At 41.5% G+C, this 22,725-nt stretch overlaps 2 protein-coding genes across 3 annotated transcripts in view; one reads left to right on the forward strand and one right to left on the reverse strand.

The window, feature by feature from the left end:
• mpp7a (MAGUK p55 scaffold protein 7a) overlaps window positions 1-15,844 on the reverse strand; it is a 183,171-nt gene extending 167,327 nt beyond the window's left edge. Inside the window, exon 1 of the mRNA XM_049564751.1 lies at window positions 15,601-15,844. The gene's annotated coding sequence lies outside the window, so the exon portion shown is untranslated. The remainder of the gene's footprint in view (window positions 1-15,600) is intronic.
• A 4,457-nt stretch (window positions 15,845-20,301) lies between these two features.
• Window positions 20,302-22,725, forward strand: part of waca (WW domain containing adaptor with coiled-coil a) — a 29,970-nt gene continuing 27,546 nt past the window's right edge. For both annotated transcript variants that reach the window (XM_049564752.1, XM_049564753.1), the window contains exons 1-3: window positions 20,302-20,562; window positions 20,761-20,791; window positions 21,641-21,833. In XM_049564752.1, the coding sequence (XP_049420709.1) occupies window positions 20,522-20,562; window positions 20,761-20,791; window positions 21,641-21,833 (265 nt within the window). In that variant the 5' untranslated portion in view covers window positions 20,302-20,521. The remainder of the gene's footprint in view (window positions 20,563-20,760; window positions 20,792-21,640; window positions 21,834-22,725) is intronic.

Raw genomic sequence — 22,725 nt, forward strand, 5'->3', positions numbered from 1 at the left:
CATTTCCCGGTACCCCTAATCTTTTTGCATGGGCTTTGGTTGCTAGGAAGAAGGCATGAAGTAGGGAGGAGGCATCGAGAACAATGCTTCAATTGAGTATCACAGAGGGATCCCTGAACTCTAAATGTGACTCACCTCGTTTAAACATCATTGGCCTAACAATGCACTGAAAAAGGCCATCAAGGGACTTCACACCACAGCGGATTAATGTGTCACTAATGTGTTTGATTCTGCTTGAATTAAAGTTACACACTGTCTTTTCACTGTTCCTGTAATTGAGGTAATCCCTCCTCCGTCACCTCCATCAGTTGTTGGTGTGCTGCCTGAGCTGAAAGACATTTTGTCCGACCAATAATGATACCTACTGTCTACAACAGGCTGTCTAAGTGGCTAAGCAGCACCTGTCAGCACCCTGATGATAACATACATACACTCAGAGGAGGAGAATCCAACACACACACTTCATTGCTGATTCTCCCTGCCACTCCGCCTTCATCATAACTCACTCGGAAGCACTCCCATCTCCACTCTGCTCCACATTCCACACACACAATGACATACAGCCGGCACTTCCTCCTCCGCTTGAGCGGAGAGGTATCACTTTCCACCACAGGCTGGCTCTCATCTCCCTGCTGCTTTGTCAGTGAAATCCGAGACATGTGGATGTAGTTTGTTAAGGTTGGGATAAAACAGAAAACTCTCTAACGGATAAAAACAATAAGAGTTTAGTGTCCTTAAACTGTACGACTAAGGTTTAATGTAAAAACACAGCCAGGCAAATAAGATAATTGTGATTAAGTGTGCTTAATTCCCCTCCTTTAAATGCTTAATCAGGTTAAGTTGAAAGGTTAGTAGGTTAAGTTCTGTGAAAGTAAGTGCCACAACTGAATTAGGAGGAACTACCACACAAACCAGCATCTGGCTTGTTTGGTTTTCGTTCCCGTAAAACATGCAATGCAACCAAAATTCAGTCGAACTGTGCTGCTTTGTCACTGTTTTTTCTTGACCTTATCTGGTGCAGAAGCCTCATATTACCGAAACCACTTTCAGGCCTGAGTGGGAAACTGGTGACTCTGCACAAATCAGCAGGGAACCGCCTGGTTCATGAACTTTACAGATGCTAAATAAACAAGTCTTTCAGACTGGGACTGATATCAGCTCGCCAACACAGGAGAGAGAACAAGACATTGATTGAGACTAAACTTTTACCTCATGAATACATCAGGTATAAAAAAATGTAATTTCAACTTCACAAACATATTCCCCACATCTCAAAGTGCAAATAGGGAGTAGCCATCTCTGCAACAACACTGGTACTTCTTGAATTCTTTTCCGATAACATATTCTGGGAGATAGCTCATCATGAGACTGAGAAAGCAGAGATATCTCTTTATGAGTCAGTGGAGGAGTACCTGACTCCTGAGGAGAGTGAGATAATGCCAGTGCAGAGAAATGAACTTCACTGTGACCAGGGTTTTTCCTGCATAGAGGATTACAAACAATCGCCCCCGCCAAATTCTATACCGCCTCCAGCTCTTGACAAAACTCCGATGGGTGTATTTGTGTGTATTTTTCCTAGTCAGAATGTCCCTTAAAAGAAATGAAAACAGAAGGGTTATAGATGGTAGAAAATAACTAACAGAAAGGGAAGACTGCTAAAATACTTTGCTTATCAAAGTGTTAGTTTGAGCCAGTTTATTACACGGTACAACATGCACATGTGTGTACATGAGTAGGATGCTACCAACTCCACCTCATTTAGAGCCAGGAAAAACACACAGCACTGGTATGACTGGGATGGCTACTGCTACCAGTGATAATCCTTATTTCTGTGAATGGTGCCAACACATTTGCAGCTGTCTAAATCACACACATCTACTAAACCCTTTCCCAGGCCTTATTAGGATTCACCGAGCTTGGAACGTTGAGATGTTACGGATGAATAAGAGTTTGTGTGTTTCGATATTGCATGTCAAATGCTAAATAGTGTGGGGAAAAATGCAGCACATAGCTCCAGTTAATGATTATTGATCCTTGAAGGAGACTTTTTTTTTGTTCAGAATGAGGCCTTAAAATGAACACAGTAGATGGATGCCACTGATGTGACTGACAGGACAGAGCAAACTGAACTTTACCACATGCTCTGTGCAAATATACCCAGGTGTGCACAATACACACAGACTTACATTCACACACACACACACACACACACACACACACACAAAGCAGCGTGCACTTCTGTCACAGTTGCTTAGACACATCCATTTGCTGAGAACTTTGCTGTTTGCCAACTTTCCCCTTCAACCGCTGAAAGCTCGAGATGCCATTGTTGGGGAAACTAATCAGAAGTGGGGTCAAGTCTTGTATTTATTGCCAAATTTAAAGTCTTTTCTGTCTCTTTAAAATATGCAATAACACTTTGAACACTTCAACCTTTGAGTTTTCTCAATTAGATCCTGCATGAAAACTTTAGACTGCCTCGCCAAGCTTTTCAAATTAAGGTCAACCTTGAAAAAACCAATAAGGTGTAACAACATACAGAGGATGAGGTGTAGCAGGATATGATGTGTTATCCTCTGTGTCAGTGGTTCTCACTCATTGGACACCGTGGTCCGAGCCTCTGTATATTTTTATACCAAACATGACAGAAGCTGATCTCACTGTTTATTAGTTCCTCCCTCTGACTGAAGTCGTGCTACTCAGCAAAACCAGCAGCTGCACTGTTTGTTTGGAGTCAGCTATGCACTGTGTCGGGCTGTAACAGTTGAGAACCATCACTAAGTCGGCTAACACAAGGAAAACGGTTTGAAACTTAACACTAAGATAGCTAGCTGACCTCTTGGCTTTATGTCTGACCCCTACCTGACCTCCTCTGCTGTCAACTGAGTAGGCAAAATGAGGTGTCTATAACTGAGTAGGAGCTTTGAATCACGTGAAAGAGCAGCAGCGAGGTCCAATATTTTTAATTAATCTAAAGGACTTGTAAAACTTTTCGAAGATTTTAGTGGTATGTAACTGTGTTCCTGTTTGGAAATTCCCTAAAGGCCCTGATAAACCAAGCTGACAGTCAATGGCTTGTCAATATTGACATCATACTGTTACCCACGGCAACAACAAGCACAGCTAAAAGTGAAATTATCACAGACTCCGTGGTGGCTCCACAAAGAGGAGCAGCTTCAGTAGTGTGTAATAAACTGTGGCGTCCTGAATGTTTTATGAACAGCCCCGGACTTCTCAGGCTCTTTTAGTGACTTACCGCTCAGAGGGAACTCATTCAGCGGCTCCTCTGGCAGCAGCACAGCGTCTCTCCCTCTCCTCTCTCACCATGCACACACGAGTCGGTGTCGTCAAGTGATTTTGTCATAAACCTTTGGTAATGTAAAAAAGGAAAAAAACTACATATATTTGAATGTGGGATAGTTGTGGTATCATAACAGCCTGTCACAGGTTGCAGAGGAGAAGATGGCAGAGCATAAAGGTCCAGGTGGAAAAAAAAAACAACTCAGTCATTTAGGATTTCACTAAAAGAAGGAAATCACCTGTTGATTTATATATATAGATCCCAGGGTCCTAATGTGCAGTAAATATGCTTTGTTCTTTCAACATGCCCAATATGTGCGCACAACATGTGCTAACTGGCTAACTAGCGCCTTGAATCCGTTCTGTCAGTCTTCCATTGCAGCTTCCCCTTTTGAAAGACAAATACAGATTACTACTGCCTGTTGGTAGAGAGAGTTATTTCCTCTCACACATGCACAAAACATACATGCTAGTTGGCCGTTGGCTGTAGTCTTTGCGGTGTGTTCATGTGCAACTTTTTGGGCGAGACATGGGGGATGTGAGGCAACGCAACAGTCAGCCTTCGCTAGTATTGTGTTGTCAGTTTGGGGCGTTTGGGCCTCTATAGGCACACAAAATGACATTTTAGAGTTACCCCTGTTTTGAGTACAAGCTGCTGCAACCACCTGAGTTGGTTTTGACATCTGTGAGATTTACAGTTCACACAAATGCTCTATCTGGTAAAGGTAATCCTGGCACCTAAGATTAGGCCCACCTTGTGTGTAACATATACACACTTTTCCAATAATATCAAATGTCCAGCCAAGAATGATTCCTTAATAATCAGATTAAGAGAGAGATTACAAACAGGTAATTTGGAACCCATGTTGATTAACAAAGCAACACTGACCTCTTTACTCTACTGGGAGGCTTATCATGTACACTACTTCCTTCTCCTGTAGGGAACAGTTGCCTTTCTAGGTCGCAGACAAAGACACATTCAGAGCAAAGAGTTTGGAAAACGAACTTGACATTTGTTGGTCAAGGCCTGAAAGAATGCATGATTGTAAAACAGTGTCTTGGCTTAACTGTTATCTTTCATGAAGAAGAATCCTGTCCTTGAATCTGTAGCCTTTGCTGACCCTGGTGTTGCTATATTAAAGTAGCTCACAGCATGATCGTGTGTCACGGACTAATGATGACACTTTACATGAGACACTTCCTCTCTGGTTTCCTGTTGGACTGACACTGATGGATTATAGTAGCGATGTTAACATGGAGCCTGATATCCCATTAACAGTTATATTAACTCAAACAGAATCAAAATGACATGTGGAGAAAATAATGAAATTTGAAACAGATCATTTACATATTGTATATTTGTTTATGTCCTTTGCCTGCAGATCTTAATTAGCAATCCAAGCATTTCATTCTCAGGTGGATGGTTGATGAATGTATCTCTGGCAGATCTCCCACCAAAAGATTTTGGATCTTCAACACCAGTTCCATCCTGTAAAGAAGCAGCCTGTTCCACAGTGGCCCACTGGCACACAATACTCCTCTGTTCACCGGATGCCAAATGGTCCAGTCATCACCCTCCATGCCACCCCCCATCCCCCTTTACCCCTCCTTTGCTATCTCCCTTAGTCTTTTCTCTCTGTATCTGTCTTTCCCTGACCATGACAGAGGCTGCTGATGGTCAGTCAGATTAGCATCCAGCCGCTGAAGGGGACGACTTCAAAACGGACAAAAAAAGAGCTGCTTTGTCTCGAGCTGGTGCTGACGACCCCGGAAGTAAGAGAGGAAACTGGGTGGACAAGTAAAAGCATTACAAGGGCCATTATAATGACCGACTGTGAGGGCCTGGGTTTCTAGGAAAACTAGAAACAAATCAAGACAAGCAATTGCATCACATCTGCTGTAGGTTTTAAGTTATCCAGTAACACATCTATGCATGCATGCTACAGCCTATTTACAAATTGTACTATGCACCCTAAACAAACTCTGTGATCCAGCGAACCTGCAAACCAAACCACAACTCCACCCTCCACAGTCCATTTATTCAAACACCATTCAAATCGAAACAGACTCTACATACTTCATGATGATGCACGCAGTCATCATCATCGCAGACAAAGTCAACCATTCTTACACACGCTGCTGCATGAACACCATATGCCCTCTGTTATCAAGGCTCGACAATCTAGAGCAAACTATAAATATCACACTTTAATTTCACCAGAGCCAAAAAACCTCCACTCCGAGAGACTTCCATAAGGTTACTCAGCAATTAGTGGTGAGCGACGGGATATGTTAGCTGAGAAGCCTGTCCTTTGATATGAGGGGTGCATATGATAGGCAGCAGAGAATGATTACAGCTGTTAAAATCTTAGCGTGCTTATTAAATAAGAGGCGAATACCAAATGACATCTGTGACAACGCTAGGCTGAAATTATCGCAGCCACTCGTGCTGTTTTTTGTATTATCAGTGCCATCTGAGGGGAGCTTTTGGAAATTTTACTTCCAGTGTGGCAAAACTGATTAAACCAGCAACTGGCAAATTATATGGCAGAGCTGGAGGAAATAAGTGTTACCTAAAATAAAATAGAAGAAACTGAATATTAGCCAGTAGCTGTTCAGATACGGTGGCTGAGAGCGCTCATCTCACCACAGCTTAAGATAAATAGATTAATAAAAATCTAGAAAATGAGGAAAATCTCTTCACCAAATCAACAATACATAGGTCACATTTAAAAGAAGCAGTGCAAGTACTCAACAAGAATCATACCTCACAATGTTTGAAACATGTAGGCGTCAGCATTTCCTAAATATGTTTTAACTAACATTAGCAGAGGAGCTCTTCATATTTCCATTGAGGTGGGTTGCCTCCACTGTAATGCATAGCAGGAAATCCCGCCGGAGATATTTGCTGCAAATGTGCGTTTCCTAGGATAGTGAAGGCATGAGCCGCCCTACTCTGCCTTGCAGACACGTGCCATCAGGTCTTTAACAACCTGGAATATGTGAGGTCGGGCGCTGGGTGCTACTCTTGTGCCTACTCTGTGCCAGCTTTCAAAGGCGCAGAGGCAGGTTGCATCTGAAGTTGGTAAATACAATAATCAGCACTAAATCATAGCCTATTTACCAGAAATCTCAAATTTTTTTTAAGTTTTTTTTTTTTTTAAAGTGTGTATCAGGCATAAAATGTTGTCCATGGGACAGATGTTAGGCGCTGGGAAGATAATTTCAAACACACGTACACAAATTGACTTCACTATAACTCGCAGCATTCACAGACAAAGCACTTGTCTTTATCTGGACACATTTTCCTCACAAATACAACATGCTAACGTTATTAGCACAAGTCTATGGCATTTTACAATACATAAAATAGCCTAGCAGCTAGCGAACTTTGCTCTTATTATACGAAGCCATGAACAACAGCAACATTTAACAAAGGTAACGTTACAAAACTCAGCTCCATTACAACTCATAAAGTTCACTGACAAAACAACTGTCTTATACTAAACATGTTTTCCAAACAAATACAACATGCTAACGTTATTAGCACAAGCCAAAGGCATTTTACATTGTATATATAGCCTAGCACCTAGCTTACTTTCCTCTTCTTATATGAAGCCAGGGACAACAGCAACTTTTAACAATTACTCTGCATCTGATTGGTTTACCTAGACATTCTTACCCTAGCCCTAACCAATCTCACTCCTCTTGCCTGAATGTAACCAACCCCACGACCTAACAAGTACTAGCCAGTCAGAGGGAGAGTTTGCATAGTTTAACAGTAGCTCATAAAAGTCAGAAGTAGAGTTGTACCGATACCAATACCAGTATCGGAAATGCCTCCAATACTGCCTAAAATGTGGTATCGGGTATCAGCGAGTACAGCCTATGACCAATCCGATACCACGTAATGCCTCATGTCATTATGCATACGCACGCTACAGGCAAACTAAACGGAAACGGAGCAGAGTTTAAAAAGCATTCTACTGTAGCCTTTAAAATGTCTTTTTTACCAAATTGTGTGGCTGCACTTCAACTAGTGTTTTATGGCATTCATTCTACTATTATGTATTTATTTCTTAATATTTTACATAAAGCTTTAGGAGTTGAGACATACAACAATTTATATTCCATCCTTTTTTTTAAATACGCGCTGGTATCAGATCGGTACTCAATATCGGCATCGGGTAGGAAAAAGTGGTATCGGTACATCTCCAGTCAGAAGTCTTAAAAATCATCAAACTGACACAGCAACATCTATTTAAATTTTGCAAACATCAGCTACTGGTCATACCAGACTCATTTACTTGTATTTTCTGTATTTGTAGTGCTGTTCTCTATGCCCTGTAGGCTATATATTCAAAATTAGTGTCTGTGTTTCTTAATTAAGGGGTGTTTTATTTTCAGAGGTTTTTCTTTTTTTATGCAACATATGTGTAGCTATTAAAAAAAAATCTGCTTGTGTTAAGCTCTCTCTGCCACCAAAGCAGAAATGATTAGGCTTATTCTGTCCGCCACATCTGACTAAACCTTGTTACTCAGCCACTTGTAATGTTTGACTAACAGGCTGAGAGCTAACACAGAATTATTTAGATACTAGACGCATCTGTTAGTAGACATGTAAGTAATGTCTAACATGGGGGAGGATAATGTGTAAAAAGAGAATAACTTACAGGATGTACAGGGCACAGAGTCCTATTGGTTTACCTCACAATCCTATCCCCTTGTCTGCCATCATCCAGATTGAATAGTTTTAATCACACGGGCCAAGCCATCAAAGAGTGAGGACTGCATAGTTAATAGGCTGTTGTGAAGGGGTATTCACAGTTAAATTGCTGTGATTGCTCTCAATGAGCAACGAGGGAGTAGATGGAGAGTGGGCCAAGTGGACTAAAGAAGAATGAATGCCTGTCCGATACATGCGCACACAAACATACACACACAGGGGCTCAGGAACATGCTTTCAAGTTCAGAAACAAAAGCATGCATTCACACACACATGCACACAGACCTCCTTTTGCCGATCAAACATTAATGTGTTGTGGAGTGTAGTCGAGAGGTAATTAAGGGGGGCAGAGATGTTAACAGGCAAATGAAAACTCAGCCCCGTGGAGGAAGGTGGGGGGGCTGCAGCCAGAAGGAGGTGGCAGGAGACACAGCAACAAGTGTACAGAGCTACAGCTGACACTACTTGAGACGCCCCACACACAAAGGGGGGATTTAGCCCGTGACAACCAGTGTTGCAGTCTGGAGTCCATGCCAACTGAGAGAAAACAGGCAGCTAAAGAAAACCCTCTTGGGTTAATCAGCACTATTCTGAAAGACTCAAGGCCTCTGCAAGACCCCACCCACCGTCACAAAGAGCCCAGCATACCATATTACTCAGTCACCCTTGTTTCTTCCTCCTGTCTCCTACCAGTCATCAAATCAATGCTTACAATGCACCAAGGTCAAGGGTGGAATCGATATCTTGAGGCACCATGATGTGAAACGCTGTTATGAATGCAGCCATCCACTAAGCAAATTTGGGTAAATGTCCATCAGGGAGGTAAACATGGCTGGACCATCTGTGCGTTCTATCCTCATCGCGTTTGGTATCAATCATTGCTGCAGCTAGAAGCCAAGAGGAGTCATGTGGTAGGAGGCAATCTCTGAGTGCAAGGCAGCAGAGGAAAGGAGCTGCTTATATGGTTCAAACAAGCAAAACAACACCCAACATTAACTTCAATTCCTCTTCTGAATGTCACTTTTCATGTGACCTTCCCCTCTACAACCTGCAACCATTAGATTTCTAAAAAAAAAAAACGACAGTGTTTGTGAGAGTAAAAGTTGCCGTCTGTCATTTGACACAAGCAAAGCAACATGCACACAGCAGATGGTGGTGACATCAGTGTGTAACGTATGTGTTACAACATTACTGCATTCCAACTACCCCAAAATGAATTACAGTCTATCTCTCATACAGCAGGGTCAAGTTACTGTCACTGTCATCTGTATGGATTCAAGCAGGAAGGAAAACAGCAGTCACAGGACTGGTGTATGGTAACCAAGTTCCCCAAATATTATCAGCACAAGCTACATAAATATTGCAACCTCATGGTCCATTAATACAGCACCGGATAGCCTTCACTGACAGGTGACATAGATCCTCTCATGCTGATGGTGCAAACTTAGAGCTGTGAGGTCAAGCGGCAAAGAAGTAATACACTTTCAGGCGCCGTATTTTCCAACTTGTTGCTCTTGTTTGCTTGGCATTGATTCGTAGAAGTCCTCAAGTCAACTTTTCATCAGCACGAGCATCTGATACGAACATAAATACTTCCTACAACTGCACAAATCCTCTGTGGTTGCTGTGATTTACTGAACAGAGCCACAAACAAGTACACACTTTGGCCTATTTTGGTTGTGTTCACTCCAAGTATGTTGAATTATTCACAGAACTGCCATAAGGGGAATAGGCGTAGTAGTGCTAGGCAGGGGCCATGCATGGGAACCCCTCATAAATAAAACAACATTTGACAAATAAGCTTGACGTCAGTCTGGTGAACCCGCTACCTCGCTCTGTAAGGCTATAGCCTTCACTGACTACTGACTAATTGGTTACAAGCTGTTACTGACTTAAAGCATGTCTCCACTTGATTGTGCAACAATTCCTTTTTAAACAACATTTTAGCTTTAAACAATGGTCTAAGAAAAACCTTAAAACTCCAAATTTGCAAGATTACAATCAAGGCATTTTGTGTATACAGTACTCCTACAGCAAAGGCTTGTGGTACAGTTCCTGCTGGCCCAAGGCTTTAAATGTAAACCACAGTTAGGCGACAGACGCAGCTGAATCAGAGGACCACTGTATTTCACAAGTGGAGCTTTACACTTTTTAATAGAGCATGCTTTAAACAGGACTGAAACACTGTCCCATAACAAAACAACGCATTTCCGACCCACTCACGTCCAGACCTATGTACAGTAACACATTATGGCTTAACCTTCCCCCCGAGGGTTCAGAGCCTGACTTGCTTTCCCGCACCCAGTACTTTTATTAATGCTACCACTGTTCGTTCAGCCTCTCTGCTTTCTCCATCAAAAGCCGACCCGCGGTGAGTCAGGAGGGCAGCATGCCTGCACGGTGAGCGCAGCTTTGGAGCTGGAATACATCGACACTAGCGCAGGTGTCTGATGGCTGCCATTTTGCTGGGTGGGCTCATTCCAGCGCAGCACCGCAGAAGCTTACGGGGGCACTGGGAGAAACACTACACCTCTGCAGGGCAGGCAGGGGCAGAAACAACACAGCGTCACTAGTGGTGATACTCATCATCTGTGACCCCGCCGGAGACCCTGCCAAGTACATCACTTTAATCTCTCCGTCTGGGATCAGCAGAACAGCAGGAGGCTCACAAGACCAATGCAACTGAGATTAGTGATACCATCGAGTAAGATGATGATTATGCATGGATAGCATGATGGGTGGATAAATAGATGGATGACTGTGATGAAGAATGAGTTAAACAACAGTTAGAAGAATGACAGAGCGATTCAGTGGAAAGACAGCTGCAGGGATGGTCCTGCTGCTCAGTTCAACAGAACCATACGAAGAGTCGTCAACCAGCAATAAACCAAATTGACTCCAAGATCAATTTTACAATATGGACTGCAACACACAAGTGTAATAAGACAAACAGACAAATATATATGTGCAGTATAAAATCTTTCAACCAGTCTGGCTATAGACTTCATCACTGTGTTAAGCTACTGCAACAACATACTTGTATACATATTTCATATGAAGCCAAGTTTAGCAGTGGCTGGTAGTGAAGTAGGTTCACCTCAATGTGTCAGGAGGCAGCGCTCAGACATCTGAACTGAGAAACCACTTAATGCTTGATCAAAAGGCAGATGACTCACTACAAGCTAACGCTGGTGAAACACAGTCACAGTTAAGAGAGGCCAAAAGTATCTGACAACCTCCATTTTCATCTTTTGCTTCACTTCAGTGTGAGAATGACGTCATTTCTGCAGGACCTGAGATTTTAAACTGTTGTATTCAGGCAGTCACAGTGAGAGGAGCTACTGTTTCTTGCTTGGACCCCAGATTAGGATCCACTTAATCCTGGTATGACACTGAAGATAAATGATGTGTGGAGAAGTTTTAGGGAATGGATAACAAGAAAAGGTGAGGGATATAAACAGTGAGGTTTAAAATCACAACACTTGTCTTCAGACAAGGCAATTTCCTGTGATTCTGAGCGAGCTGATAGTGATCCAAACTAATGCTTGGATTAAGAGTCTTAAAACCACTATATCCTACCCACCCCTAAGCCCCAAGAAAATAGCCTCGCTGCTGACAAGCAGTTATGGAAGCCAACTCTTGGCTTTGTCCCTGGCCACAAACGGCGCAATGGGCTGCTGACAGGTTTCTCATCAACACAAGCTGCACTGTTGCAATGACAGGAAGCGTTTGTCTCAATCAGCAGGTTGCTCGGATGAATTCTGGGAGTTGAGTCTTGAGCACATAGCATTCTCAGTTCCCACACCTCCCTCCCCCGACTTGGTGACCCTCCACGCCAGGAACAAAACCCTGGGAATGTGAGCTATGCAGAGCTTCAGCTCGGAGACACCTGTTCAGACAACCAACACTGGGCAAAGCCTCCTACGCTGGGTCTTGTCTGAGCCACTGCATCCGACCCCACCCTGACCTCGGGTGCCTAGGCTCTGTACACTCTTCAGCATTGTGGGCACCACAATCAAGGATCAAGCATCTGTTTTCATGTCACAGGCACTCACACATGCAAGCCAAGACTATTTCCAGGTGGCAAACCTTGCAAGCATAAATGATGCCTTCAATAATTTCACTAAACAGTCTGAGCCAATTTACCGTGTGAAGCAGAGGCACAATAAAGCCATCACATACTTATCATGATGCTATGCCACTGACCTCATAAACAGTAGAAGCCACAGTAATGAACTGCACTGAAATACTTATAATCAAAGTCTCCTGGGAGAGTCCCCCTGCCCAGCTGGAATACAGACTAAAGGCCTCCCACCTTTTTTTAGACAAGATTTAAAAGAAGAACTAGGCTACTCCCAGTGAGAGCAGAGGAGCCGGCCAAAACTGCAGACAAGCCATTGAGGTTTCAGAGTTTACACAGAGAAATGTCGGCTCTCTAGAGAGTCCCCTCAGTGGCATTCAAACACAAGGAAAGGAGGAAAGGGAGGTCATTGTCTCTGTGTTTCTCTTTTTCTCACAGCCAGAGCACCATAACAGTGATGAGGAGACAAACAAGCAACAGTGCTGATAAATGATAGTACATGATGCAGACACTGTACCTGGCGGGCAAGCAGTGAGGTTTCAAATTAATGAATGTAGACACAGATCCAATAGGAATGTTTTAAAGCAACATGCAGCTCTGCAGTTTCTTAGTTTCATTCGTTTTAGCTGCAAAGATGCTCCTCTAACCTTGGTTACAAAGTGGTTTAACCTTTGAATTAAAGGGGAACACCACCTAAATTAAGGAAGATGTTATTTCCATTACCTAGGAAAGTTATATCAATGTTTGTGAACATGAACTACTCTCTGTAAAAGCCAGGAACACGAGAAGGAATTCCAAAACTTGTGGTGCCCTGGGGCAGGGGTCGGCAACCTTTACCATCAAAAGAGCAATTTTTTGTCAAAAAAGATAGCCTATTAACATTACTAACAGATCTAAATGAGCAGGAATTGTGCAAATTTACAGGAAAGCCCAATCAGTCTTTTTTCAGCATTGGCAGTATAAAAACAAAATCGGGGAGTGCAGCGAAATGCCGCCTGCCTACTTTTGTTTATACAGAATCTGCCTTTTCCGGGGCAATGGGGGGCGTGAGCAAGTAACAAAACGTGTAGCTCAGCATGTGACGTAAACAGTGACGTGACTGGTCAGTCCTTCGGCGAGTCTCTCGTAAGTTGCACCGTCCTTCATCGTCCCCGTCATCTGATGGTTAATGGCCTCTTCATTTGCGAGGACAAGGAGGGCGCGCAATTCTTTGTCTCCCCAGTTGCTCATCTTTACAGTGTCTGTCAGGTTTGTGTTTCCCTCTTGCTACTAGCTGCTCGCTAATTCCTGCTATCAGCTGTTTCCTGTTAGTCCACCGCCAGTGCGTCATCAACAGCTCCTCCCACAAGTCACCAACAGCCCCTCTCGTGGCGAAAGGGCACCTTGCTCTTTTTAAACCAAAAAGGGTTCCACCAATATGGCTACGCTACGAGGCGGAAAATTGGGCACCTCGGATCAACTCGCCCATCCAGCTCTGTGTGTGTAAACACTTGCCGCTTGCCGGCAAAACGGTCCAACATTTGCTGAAAATCTGGCAGTGTAAAAGGGGCTTACGTTTAAGCTCAAGGTGGCTGGTCTGCAGTGAGCTTTTTTTTTTATTATTATTTGGTACTTTAACTTTTCAGCATTGCTGATGAAAGCTAACAGATTTGTCTATGCACTATCTAATTCTCTATATTCCCCTGAGACTTTTGCTTTTCTGGATTTAGAATCCACAGAGCCTAGATAGGGAGCATCAAGACGCATGTTTTAGTTGACAAAATGTTAAAACATTTTTTTTTAAATCTGTGTTTTAGATACACATTTTGACAGCTGAAGAATGTAAGAATCACTTTAGGCTAACAAAACAAATAAAAATATCAATAAAGAAACAGTTGTTCATTTACATATAATTTTCAGTCAAAGCCACAGGAAGCCACAGAAGAGGAGCATAGAGCTGCATGAGGCTCAGGCCACAGGTTGCCTACCCCTGTCCTAGAGTATAAAGTCTGGAGCTCCTCCATTGACAGTGAATGAGAGCTAGATTTTGTGGAGCCACAGAGTATCTGTTTTCTTTTGTATACGCATATGAATTTGCTGCACTCTCAGTTATGAAACAGAAAATGTACCCATATACTCAGAGCATCCCCCAGTGTGCTCTCAGTGTCATCGAGAGCATCTTTCCAAATTTAGAGTTTTAGTTCTCTAGTTGTGGATTTAGAAGAAAGTTGTTCATGTTTGCTAATATTTGTAGACTGTCTCTGATGGAATACCATGCATGAATTTTGAAACTGGCCGCAGTTCCCCTTTAACTTTTTCGGTGTGCCTGAGCCTCAAGCGCTGCACTACTGCTGAACGATGACCATGCGTGCATTGGAGAAGTATGCAGACACTGTGGAGGGGAACAAATGACTCAGTGGAATGCAAAATAATAGCATTTCCATTTTTTTAAGGAAATTGCAACTGACATCTTGGATCTCTCTGGATTTTCACCACATCAAGAAGCAGATGATATCATAGCTTTTGAGAGGGTTATGAGGCATTTTCATATTAGAGTGAAGATGCACAAGGGTCCTATATCATGTGACAAGGGCTCATTCATATCATGGCATACTCTCAAGCAATAATGGTGTAAGACAAAAACACAATGTTCCCTTCATACAAATTTGAAGTATGCACAACAAATGGCTGAATCGGGACTTGATGGGAGCTAGCCAAGTGCTGAGCCTCTCAGTGGGCTGTTGGCGCTGTCAGCCGGTGACAAGCTCCGTGTCACCACACTTGACTCCGCGGGGCCAAAGGGCTCTGTATTCCCTGCGGCCATGCGACATGGCACGCTGTACTTCCTGGAGAGGAGGAGGTACTCCGTGCGTTTAGGGTGTGGGTGTGTTGTGTTGTGTGGAAGTTGAGGGTTGTGACACGAGGAGATTTTGTCATTATGGTTTCTGTGTGTGTGTGTGTGTTACCATACCTAGAATATCGTTTCCTTTTGTTTCCTGGGCTGTAATGACAGGCTCTTTGTTACTATAACAGCTTATCATTGTAATTCCTAACATTATGGTGCGTTCACTGCCCCACGGAAAACACTTCTCAAGATGTCAGGTGAAATTTCATGTAAATAAAGAGTCATTTTAGTGACGAATTAGACACTTGGGTGTGCTTTAATTCTCAATGAAAGCTTTGGGTGAGGTGTCGTGAACTGTTATAGCACATACAGCAAAGCTAGTACTTTTGTAGGCTATTACACACCTAGCTAACGTTACAGGTTAGCAATAACAGAAGTTGGCTGCTAGGTTACTTCACGAGCCCCTCAGCACCACACAAACCAAGTGTAGTAGCTCTGTCATAAGGTGAGCAGCTGCTTGTGTTACAGCTATATCGCCTGTATTCACCATTTCGCCACAACGATATATTCGGCTACTTTCACACCAAAATTCGTACCGCCTTTTGTTTTAATTCGCTCGACATTTTTGACGATAACGTAAGTTTGTAGCTACAATATGTTGGTACTCACTTTGCATATGAGGTCGGAGTTGAATGGTTCCTTGCTGCTCTCAATATTCCAACGGTTCCTCCGGAAACAAAACTTTCCAGTTGTTTTATCCTCCGCTGAAGAAACCGAGATTTGTTCCTGTAAACCACCTTAACTCATGCCCGCTTTCTGTGGCTTATTTACTGGACACAACCTTTCAAAATGTTACGCCTCGGCTCCGCCACTCTCCAAGACAGATAAAGTGCTCCGTGAAGGCGCTGACTCGGAGACGGTTTGTTTGTTTGGACACAGCGGTAGCGGGTGGGTGTGTGACAGCGGCAAACTGATCTGAGATCTGCGCCATACAGGGCTTTCATCGCAGGGGCCGCCCACTATGTTCGCTCATTGGTCGGTGTTCGATTAGGGCGTGGTCTGTGATTCGCTTCTGTGTTTTAATTGGCTGGTGGTGTTTTCAATCATCAGCTAACGCCTCCGTCGCAAAGACAGGAGAAAACAAAACAATCGCATTTGGACAGCGTAATGCTTTGAGAAATAATGTTTATAGACATATATTAATACATTTATAGGAAACTGTAAGTCACAAAATAAAAAGGGGGACAAATGTGATTTTTTTCCCCCCTAAAATACACACTTCTTGCCTTCAATTAAATAAGTGCAAATGGGCCAAACAACTTCAATTAAATCTGTGTCAAATTAATATGATTTATTTATTTCATGCATGTTTGGTCAGACCCTAATTTTAAACAGAACTTATTATTGCACGTGTATATAGGTTGTATCTGTCCAACCCTTGCTCATGTATATCTGCTTTCCACTTGTAAAATCAGTTAACATCAACAAATATTTTTTTTTTTTAATTTTATTATATCTTATTTTTATTTTTTATTTTGTGCGTTTTTTATTAAATATATTTTATATTTTATATCATGTTTTGTCAGTTTTTATATATTAAGGCAATAATTTATTCAGTTGTAGTTTTTATTAGTTGGAATTAAGTGAACTTGACAGTTTATTATTATTATCATTATTATCATTATTACTGTTAATAATAATGATAATAATAATAATAATAATTAGTAGTAGTAGTAGTAGTAGTAGTAGTAGTAGTAGAAGTAATTAAATTAAATTTATATAATAAATAATTAAAATAATAATATTAAGAAGTTATAATAACAAAAAAACGTAAAATCCATCAGGACAAAACATTAAATTATACATAATACATGGATTCATAAAAAAAACTAAAAAAAAAGTTATAAAAATATACTAAAAAAAATATTATCATAAATTATTTGTAGATGTTAACTGATTTTTCAATTGGGGAGCAGATATAGATGAGTTTCGGTTTGCCAGATACTCAAACTCATATGCACATGCAAATATAAGTTCTGTTTAAAATCAGGGGCTGTAATAATAATAATTATCATTATTTTTATCTTATTTAGGAGGGGTCAGTTTATGCCAGTGGATATCATTTGGGTGAGTTGTGTTGCTTTAATAAAAGTTGCAGTGAAAAGTTGTTCAATACCTCCCCCTACAGGTCAACTGAAGACATGATGCAACAAGTAGTCAAAGATGACTAAAGGCACTTTGTTCAGGGGTGAAAGTTGATTCTCCTACAAGAAAAAATAAATAAATAAATAAATAAATAAATAATGTGTCTTAAAATAACTGAGGTCAGACCAATGTATCTTAAGTCACAGTCAAGTGTGTGTGATCCCACTGACCACTGAACGAGGACACTGACACTGCATCACATTTAATATCTGCAATTTATTTACTATTTCACATTTCGTATGTATAAATAATGCAAGCACGGTACTGGAGGGGGCAACAAAGCATTTCACTGCAATCATGTTGCTTTAATTTAACACAGAAAACAAATAAGTGGACATAGAAACACAGAAAGCAGCTTATATCATTGTAAGATTGAGCATACAGACTTATGATTCAGACTCACAATAAAAAAAACCTTGTGTGTGTGTGTGTGTGAGTGCGTGTGTGTGTGTGAACAAGTTCCAGAATTGTGCCAACAATAGAAGCACCCCCCTTTTGTGCTCCCTTGTCCCCACATTAAAGTGTGTTGTGAGCCAAAACGCTGAACCACAGCTTCTTTTGTCCTCCGCCTGGGATATGATGTGGGGTATATTGTGTGGGAACAATGGAGCTCAGCAACCCTCTTCTGACAGACACTCACTCTGAGCCATCAATACAACCTGCTCAAAGCCACAACCTGTGAAGAGACTCCTCTGCGTGCACACACTACTCAACGGCCCAAGCTTAGACTTGCAAATGATGATTATAGTCTTGGGGAGGCTTCTCAGGGGACTGTGGGGTTTGTGGCACTCTGTAATGATTAGGATATATTTATATGTTTAATGGCATTGTTGTGATGTTTGTATACGAATCCTCTATACTCTTATTACTGTTTGTATGCATAGCCTCTTTGACATTTATTGTACCGTGTACTATACTGACTGTGTAGAACTATTAATTGGAGCATATGCAGCCTGCCACTCACCACAGACTGCCACAGCAGATCTTTTCTACCTGCAGAAATCAAACTATATAACCCCTCCTCCTTCTGTAGGGAAGAAAGCTGCAACAAATGACACTGACCACAATATTCAACAATATTAAGTGCACTATTACCGCTACATGATGTACAATGCTACTTTTCAATACCTTGTGCTATGCTTCTCAACATTGTGTGCAATGTTACTTGTCAATATCATGATCACTTGTCAATGTAGTGCAATATCTTTTGCTTAACTTCTCATTCAGAATCGGAATCAGAAACACGTTACTGACCCCCAAGGAAAACTATGTAAAGAAAAGAGAATTATAAGAAGTAAGAATAAGAGTATGAAACAAAAGTGTGTTGATATAAAGCAATAAAGTAGAAATAAAATGTGCCTTAAAGTAAAAGAAATGTGCATTTTGCTACAGTGTTCAACACTAGTACTTAAGATATAAAATTAAAATATTGAAAAAAATGTATATCATCACTGTGCTGAGGCTGTAAATGTGAATAATTACACAGAATACTGCGCCAGTTGTACTTCTGCACCCAGTAGATAATCTCTCTCTAGCTCTGTGGTGCATCTTAGGGGAATGAGTCTGTCACTGAATGTGCTCCTGTGTCTGACCAGCACATCACAAAGTCTGTGGGAGACATTGTCCAAGATGACACATATCTTGTCATGGTCATATCATACCCAGTATAACACTGATTATCAGGCGCAGTCTGCAATTATTCCTCCATTTTAGTTAATTTTTAGTAACTCTTGTACTTATGTTACCCTTATGTTACTCTTTTAGGCACTGATTTACTTTATATCTTGTATATTTTAATGTTTTTTGACTGATATTTAATACTCCATTGTCTGTGACGCTGACCCAGGAAACACACTAGTTGTTACTGTATTTTTTAGTGAATGTTAACTGTTGTTACTGTATTTTATGTTACTGTAATTGAGGCATTCTCTGGCACATGGGTGCAGATCCCGGGGGGGATGGGGGGGACATGTCCCCCCCATATTCTGAAAAACACAAATTGTCCACCCCAATTCTAAATAGCTTAAATGATTGAAATTGAACAAATGTATACAGTAGTCCTATATAATGGAAGAAAAGGAAGATGATGAGGAGAAATGGGAATCCGTGAGAGGCGAGAGATGAGAACGTGAGTGGACATAACATGCCTGAGACCCTGAAACTAGAAGTAGCATTAACTAACAGCGAAGCAGTGAAAAGGAGGGTGATGGCTGGTTCCATGTACTACTGGCTGTTTAAGAGAAATAAACAGTAAAGGTAAGCATATGATTCTCTTTGTAGTGCTTTTTGAATGACTTGGTGATAGTGATGAGCCTCTATGAAATCGTGAAATATGCTGGCAATCTCAAGCGCTCTGTGGGCATGATTTGCACGCGTGCAATTAAAAAAAAAATCACAACTGATTGTGTCCCCCCCAAACTTGTCATCAGATCTGCACCCATGCTCTGGCACAATAATTTCCTTACTAAATAAAGTTATATTGAATTGAATTACTGTTATGACGATTGCTTGCGATGTCACAATATGACCACTAGATGTCAGGAGAGAACAAGTCACAGCCTGCTCTGTGCACTCACTAGCTTATAAAACCTTAAATCTACAGCAAATAAAAAACCGAAATCGAATAGTTCACAATATAATTTTGGATATAAAATTAAAATCCACTCAACTCAAGCGCACAAACAAAAAGATTTACAAGTTTTGACACTGCTCCGCTACAGCCAGCGTGTGTCCCGGATGTTGCCGTCGGAAGGGGGAGGTGGAGAATGGGGGTTTCTGCTGGGTTGCCAGTTTTGTACAATACTTATATTTGTTAATCTATTTGATGGCTGTTTCCTAACTAATCAACTTCTGAGAATAATTATGGGTAAAGTCAGAATCCTGACACACGAAACGGACACTGGAGGATTTCGATGCCACACTTCTTCGGTGTTTTTTGTGTGTGTGCTGCAATCTACGTGTGTATTTACTACTTATGGTAGTAAGTAATAGTAGTGAGGGAATGAAAATAAGACTATAGATCTTTATATAAATAATAAGCAGGAGCACCTAATGTTGGCTACATTGCATAACATGATTACATGATACTTTTCTTAGCTACCACTGACTTATAAAGGCTTTCCCCTTACTGGTTGGTGTCTAATATCTGGCAACCCTGCGCGCAGCTCCACTGCTACGTTTTCTGTGCAGATAGAGACACGGCTGTGTGTCTGAGTGGGAAATGGACTGAGTGAGGGCGCTCTTTCGACCAGTGCTGCCGATAGCATTGAAATACCCAAGCTAGGCTGAAATAATTGACGATTTTTAGGTCGCTGAATTAACAAGAAAAACACAGCACCGTTATCAGTCTTTCACATCCCACTCCAAACACACTAACACGGCATTGATGGTAATGTATGCAAGGAAACAACCGAGACTCGGCGATGGGTAAACATCTTTTTTTTAACGTTACTTGTTCAGATTTTCCTTTTCCTCGTAGCTACGCTTTGACAATCCGCCATTTTTACTGAAACCAAAATAAGTGTCTGGAAACTTAGACGTTCAGCTGTTGCAGCACTTTGCACTGTTTCTCCACGTTGACATTTGAAGCTTCGTATTCACACTTGTGTTTCTTTATATTTGCAGGTGCGACCGAAGAGATTCTCAGCCCTATCAGGTACTTGTTAGCTAACTGTAGCCTGCTAGCTTGCTAGCAGCAAATAAGATTAAAATGGACACTCTAGTTCAGGCTTCTGGGGAGCACAGCAGGCCCCAGTCAGTGCGGAAAATAACGCGAAAAGTAAATGGTTTAGCTTGAAATTGCGGTCTGAACGCTGTAAATATTCCCTAACGTTAATATCGTCAGGTAAAGACAGCGTAGACTGAATGTATCCGTCGAATTCAGCTGTTTTGAGAAAGGTACAGACGAGTTTTGTTGCAGTTCAAAGCTAATGATAGCCTGTTACTGTTAGCTTGCTAGCTAGTCAGTCCGATTAAGGCCTGACCGCAATCTGTCATTTTAAGGATATAGCTAGCTAAGCTCCCGAAACATCAAAGAGCTCCAAATAGATATCACTAAACAAAGTATTGACAATTAAATTCAAAATATAGTGGATAAGCTACGACGAAGGTGAATACTAGGTTGTCTGATAAACGTTGTGTTTACTTCATCATTAACAGAAATCATTAATGTGTCAGTACACATAAACATACTGTTATCATGTTAGTAACGACAACTAACGTTAGCATAGCTACAGTAGCACTAAAAGGAATTGACAGGGATAAATCTGCTGCCTGCAGATCATAAATTATTAGCTGCATGGATGGAGATTAGTTCTGCTAATTAATTCCTGAAATATTAAAACTTTGATGCATAGCTACTTTGACATTTTAGCACTTTGATCAGCCAAACATGGTGTTAAACAACACTGGTTTGAGAGACCTGGTGTCTGTGATGATAAAAGGATACAATCACTGTACGCACAAGATACCAGATTGTAGTGAGGTGTTTGTTTTGTGTCTGCAGACTCTCAAATATTCGTCCAAGAGCCATCCTGGAGGGGACCACCGACATGAAAAGATGCGAGACTCCTCAGATGTCACTCCTCCCTGCAAAATGCTCAGGAGGTCTGACAGCCCTGAAAACAAACACATCGACAGCACGGGGCACAGCAGAGCGAAGGCTGTCCACACACACCGGGCCAGAGACAGGGATGGAGGTGAGACAGTGTCTATGTAGAAGAAGATGCATTTAGATTAAAACAAATTGTCACTTAAGATGGTAAGCTGTAAGACTGAAACTCTGCAGCTTCGTAATGTTTTTTCCCACCTCTCTCACATAAGCACAGCCTGTCTAATGCTTTTTGATGTCATAATTGTAGCGCTGCATGTTAACCAGTTAAGCACACCTCAGCTGGCAGCAGTTGAAACCTTAGGCTAGATGTTTTGTGAATGTGTTTCAGTTCTCATGCAGTGGAGTGAAAAGTAACACCACATGCTGTCCAAGCACTCAGGTGTTGGGAGGAAATATCTTGTGATGGGGATTTAGTGTCGCTTTTGCATTGTATCTGAATTTGTTCAGCTGATGAAGTGTATTTTCAGTGATGGGAAGAGGAAACATACATATGGCTGACAGTTTTAATTCTTGCAGCACAGTTAGTTTGTGGTGTTTTTCTTTCTAAGATGACACAAACATTAGGAAACAAAACATTGCTCCATTTCTTAATAGTTGATCAGTGGGCTGTCAAGCAGTTAGATCCATTCATCTGGTATAATTTTGGTGCATTGGAAAGCATTTATTGCAGTTTGGGGCTTAATATAAGTTTAACATCAGAGTACTGAGTTGAGTTTGCAAACAATGTTTGTGTAGCTGGGTTTTCAAACATTAGTAGGATTGATGGTGAACAGCAGCAGTCACTGCTCTGCTCTGTGAGCAACATCTCTGTCTACAGACGAGAGACAACAAAACAACTGAGAGCATACAGTCAGTACGTTTACATGGCATTAGAGAAAATCAAATTATTGTGTTATTCTGAGTAAAATTTGATTTCAAAAATAAATGTAAACACGTAAGTCTGACCTAAATCGTAGTGAATAGAACTTCTCAAAGTC

The sequence above is a fragment of the Epinephelus fuscoguttatus genome, linkage group LG21 (assembly GCF_011397635.1).
Source record: "Epinephelus fuscoguttatus linkage group LG21, E.fuscoguttatus.final_Chr_v1".
NCBI lineage: Eukaryota > Metazoa > Chordata > Actinopteri > Perciformes > Serranidae > Epinephelus > Epinephelus fuscoguttatus.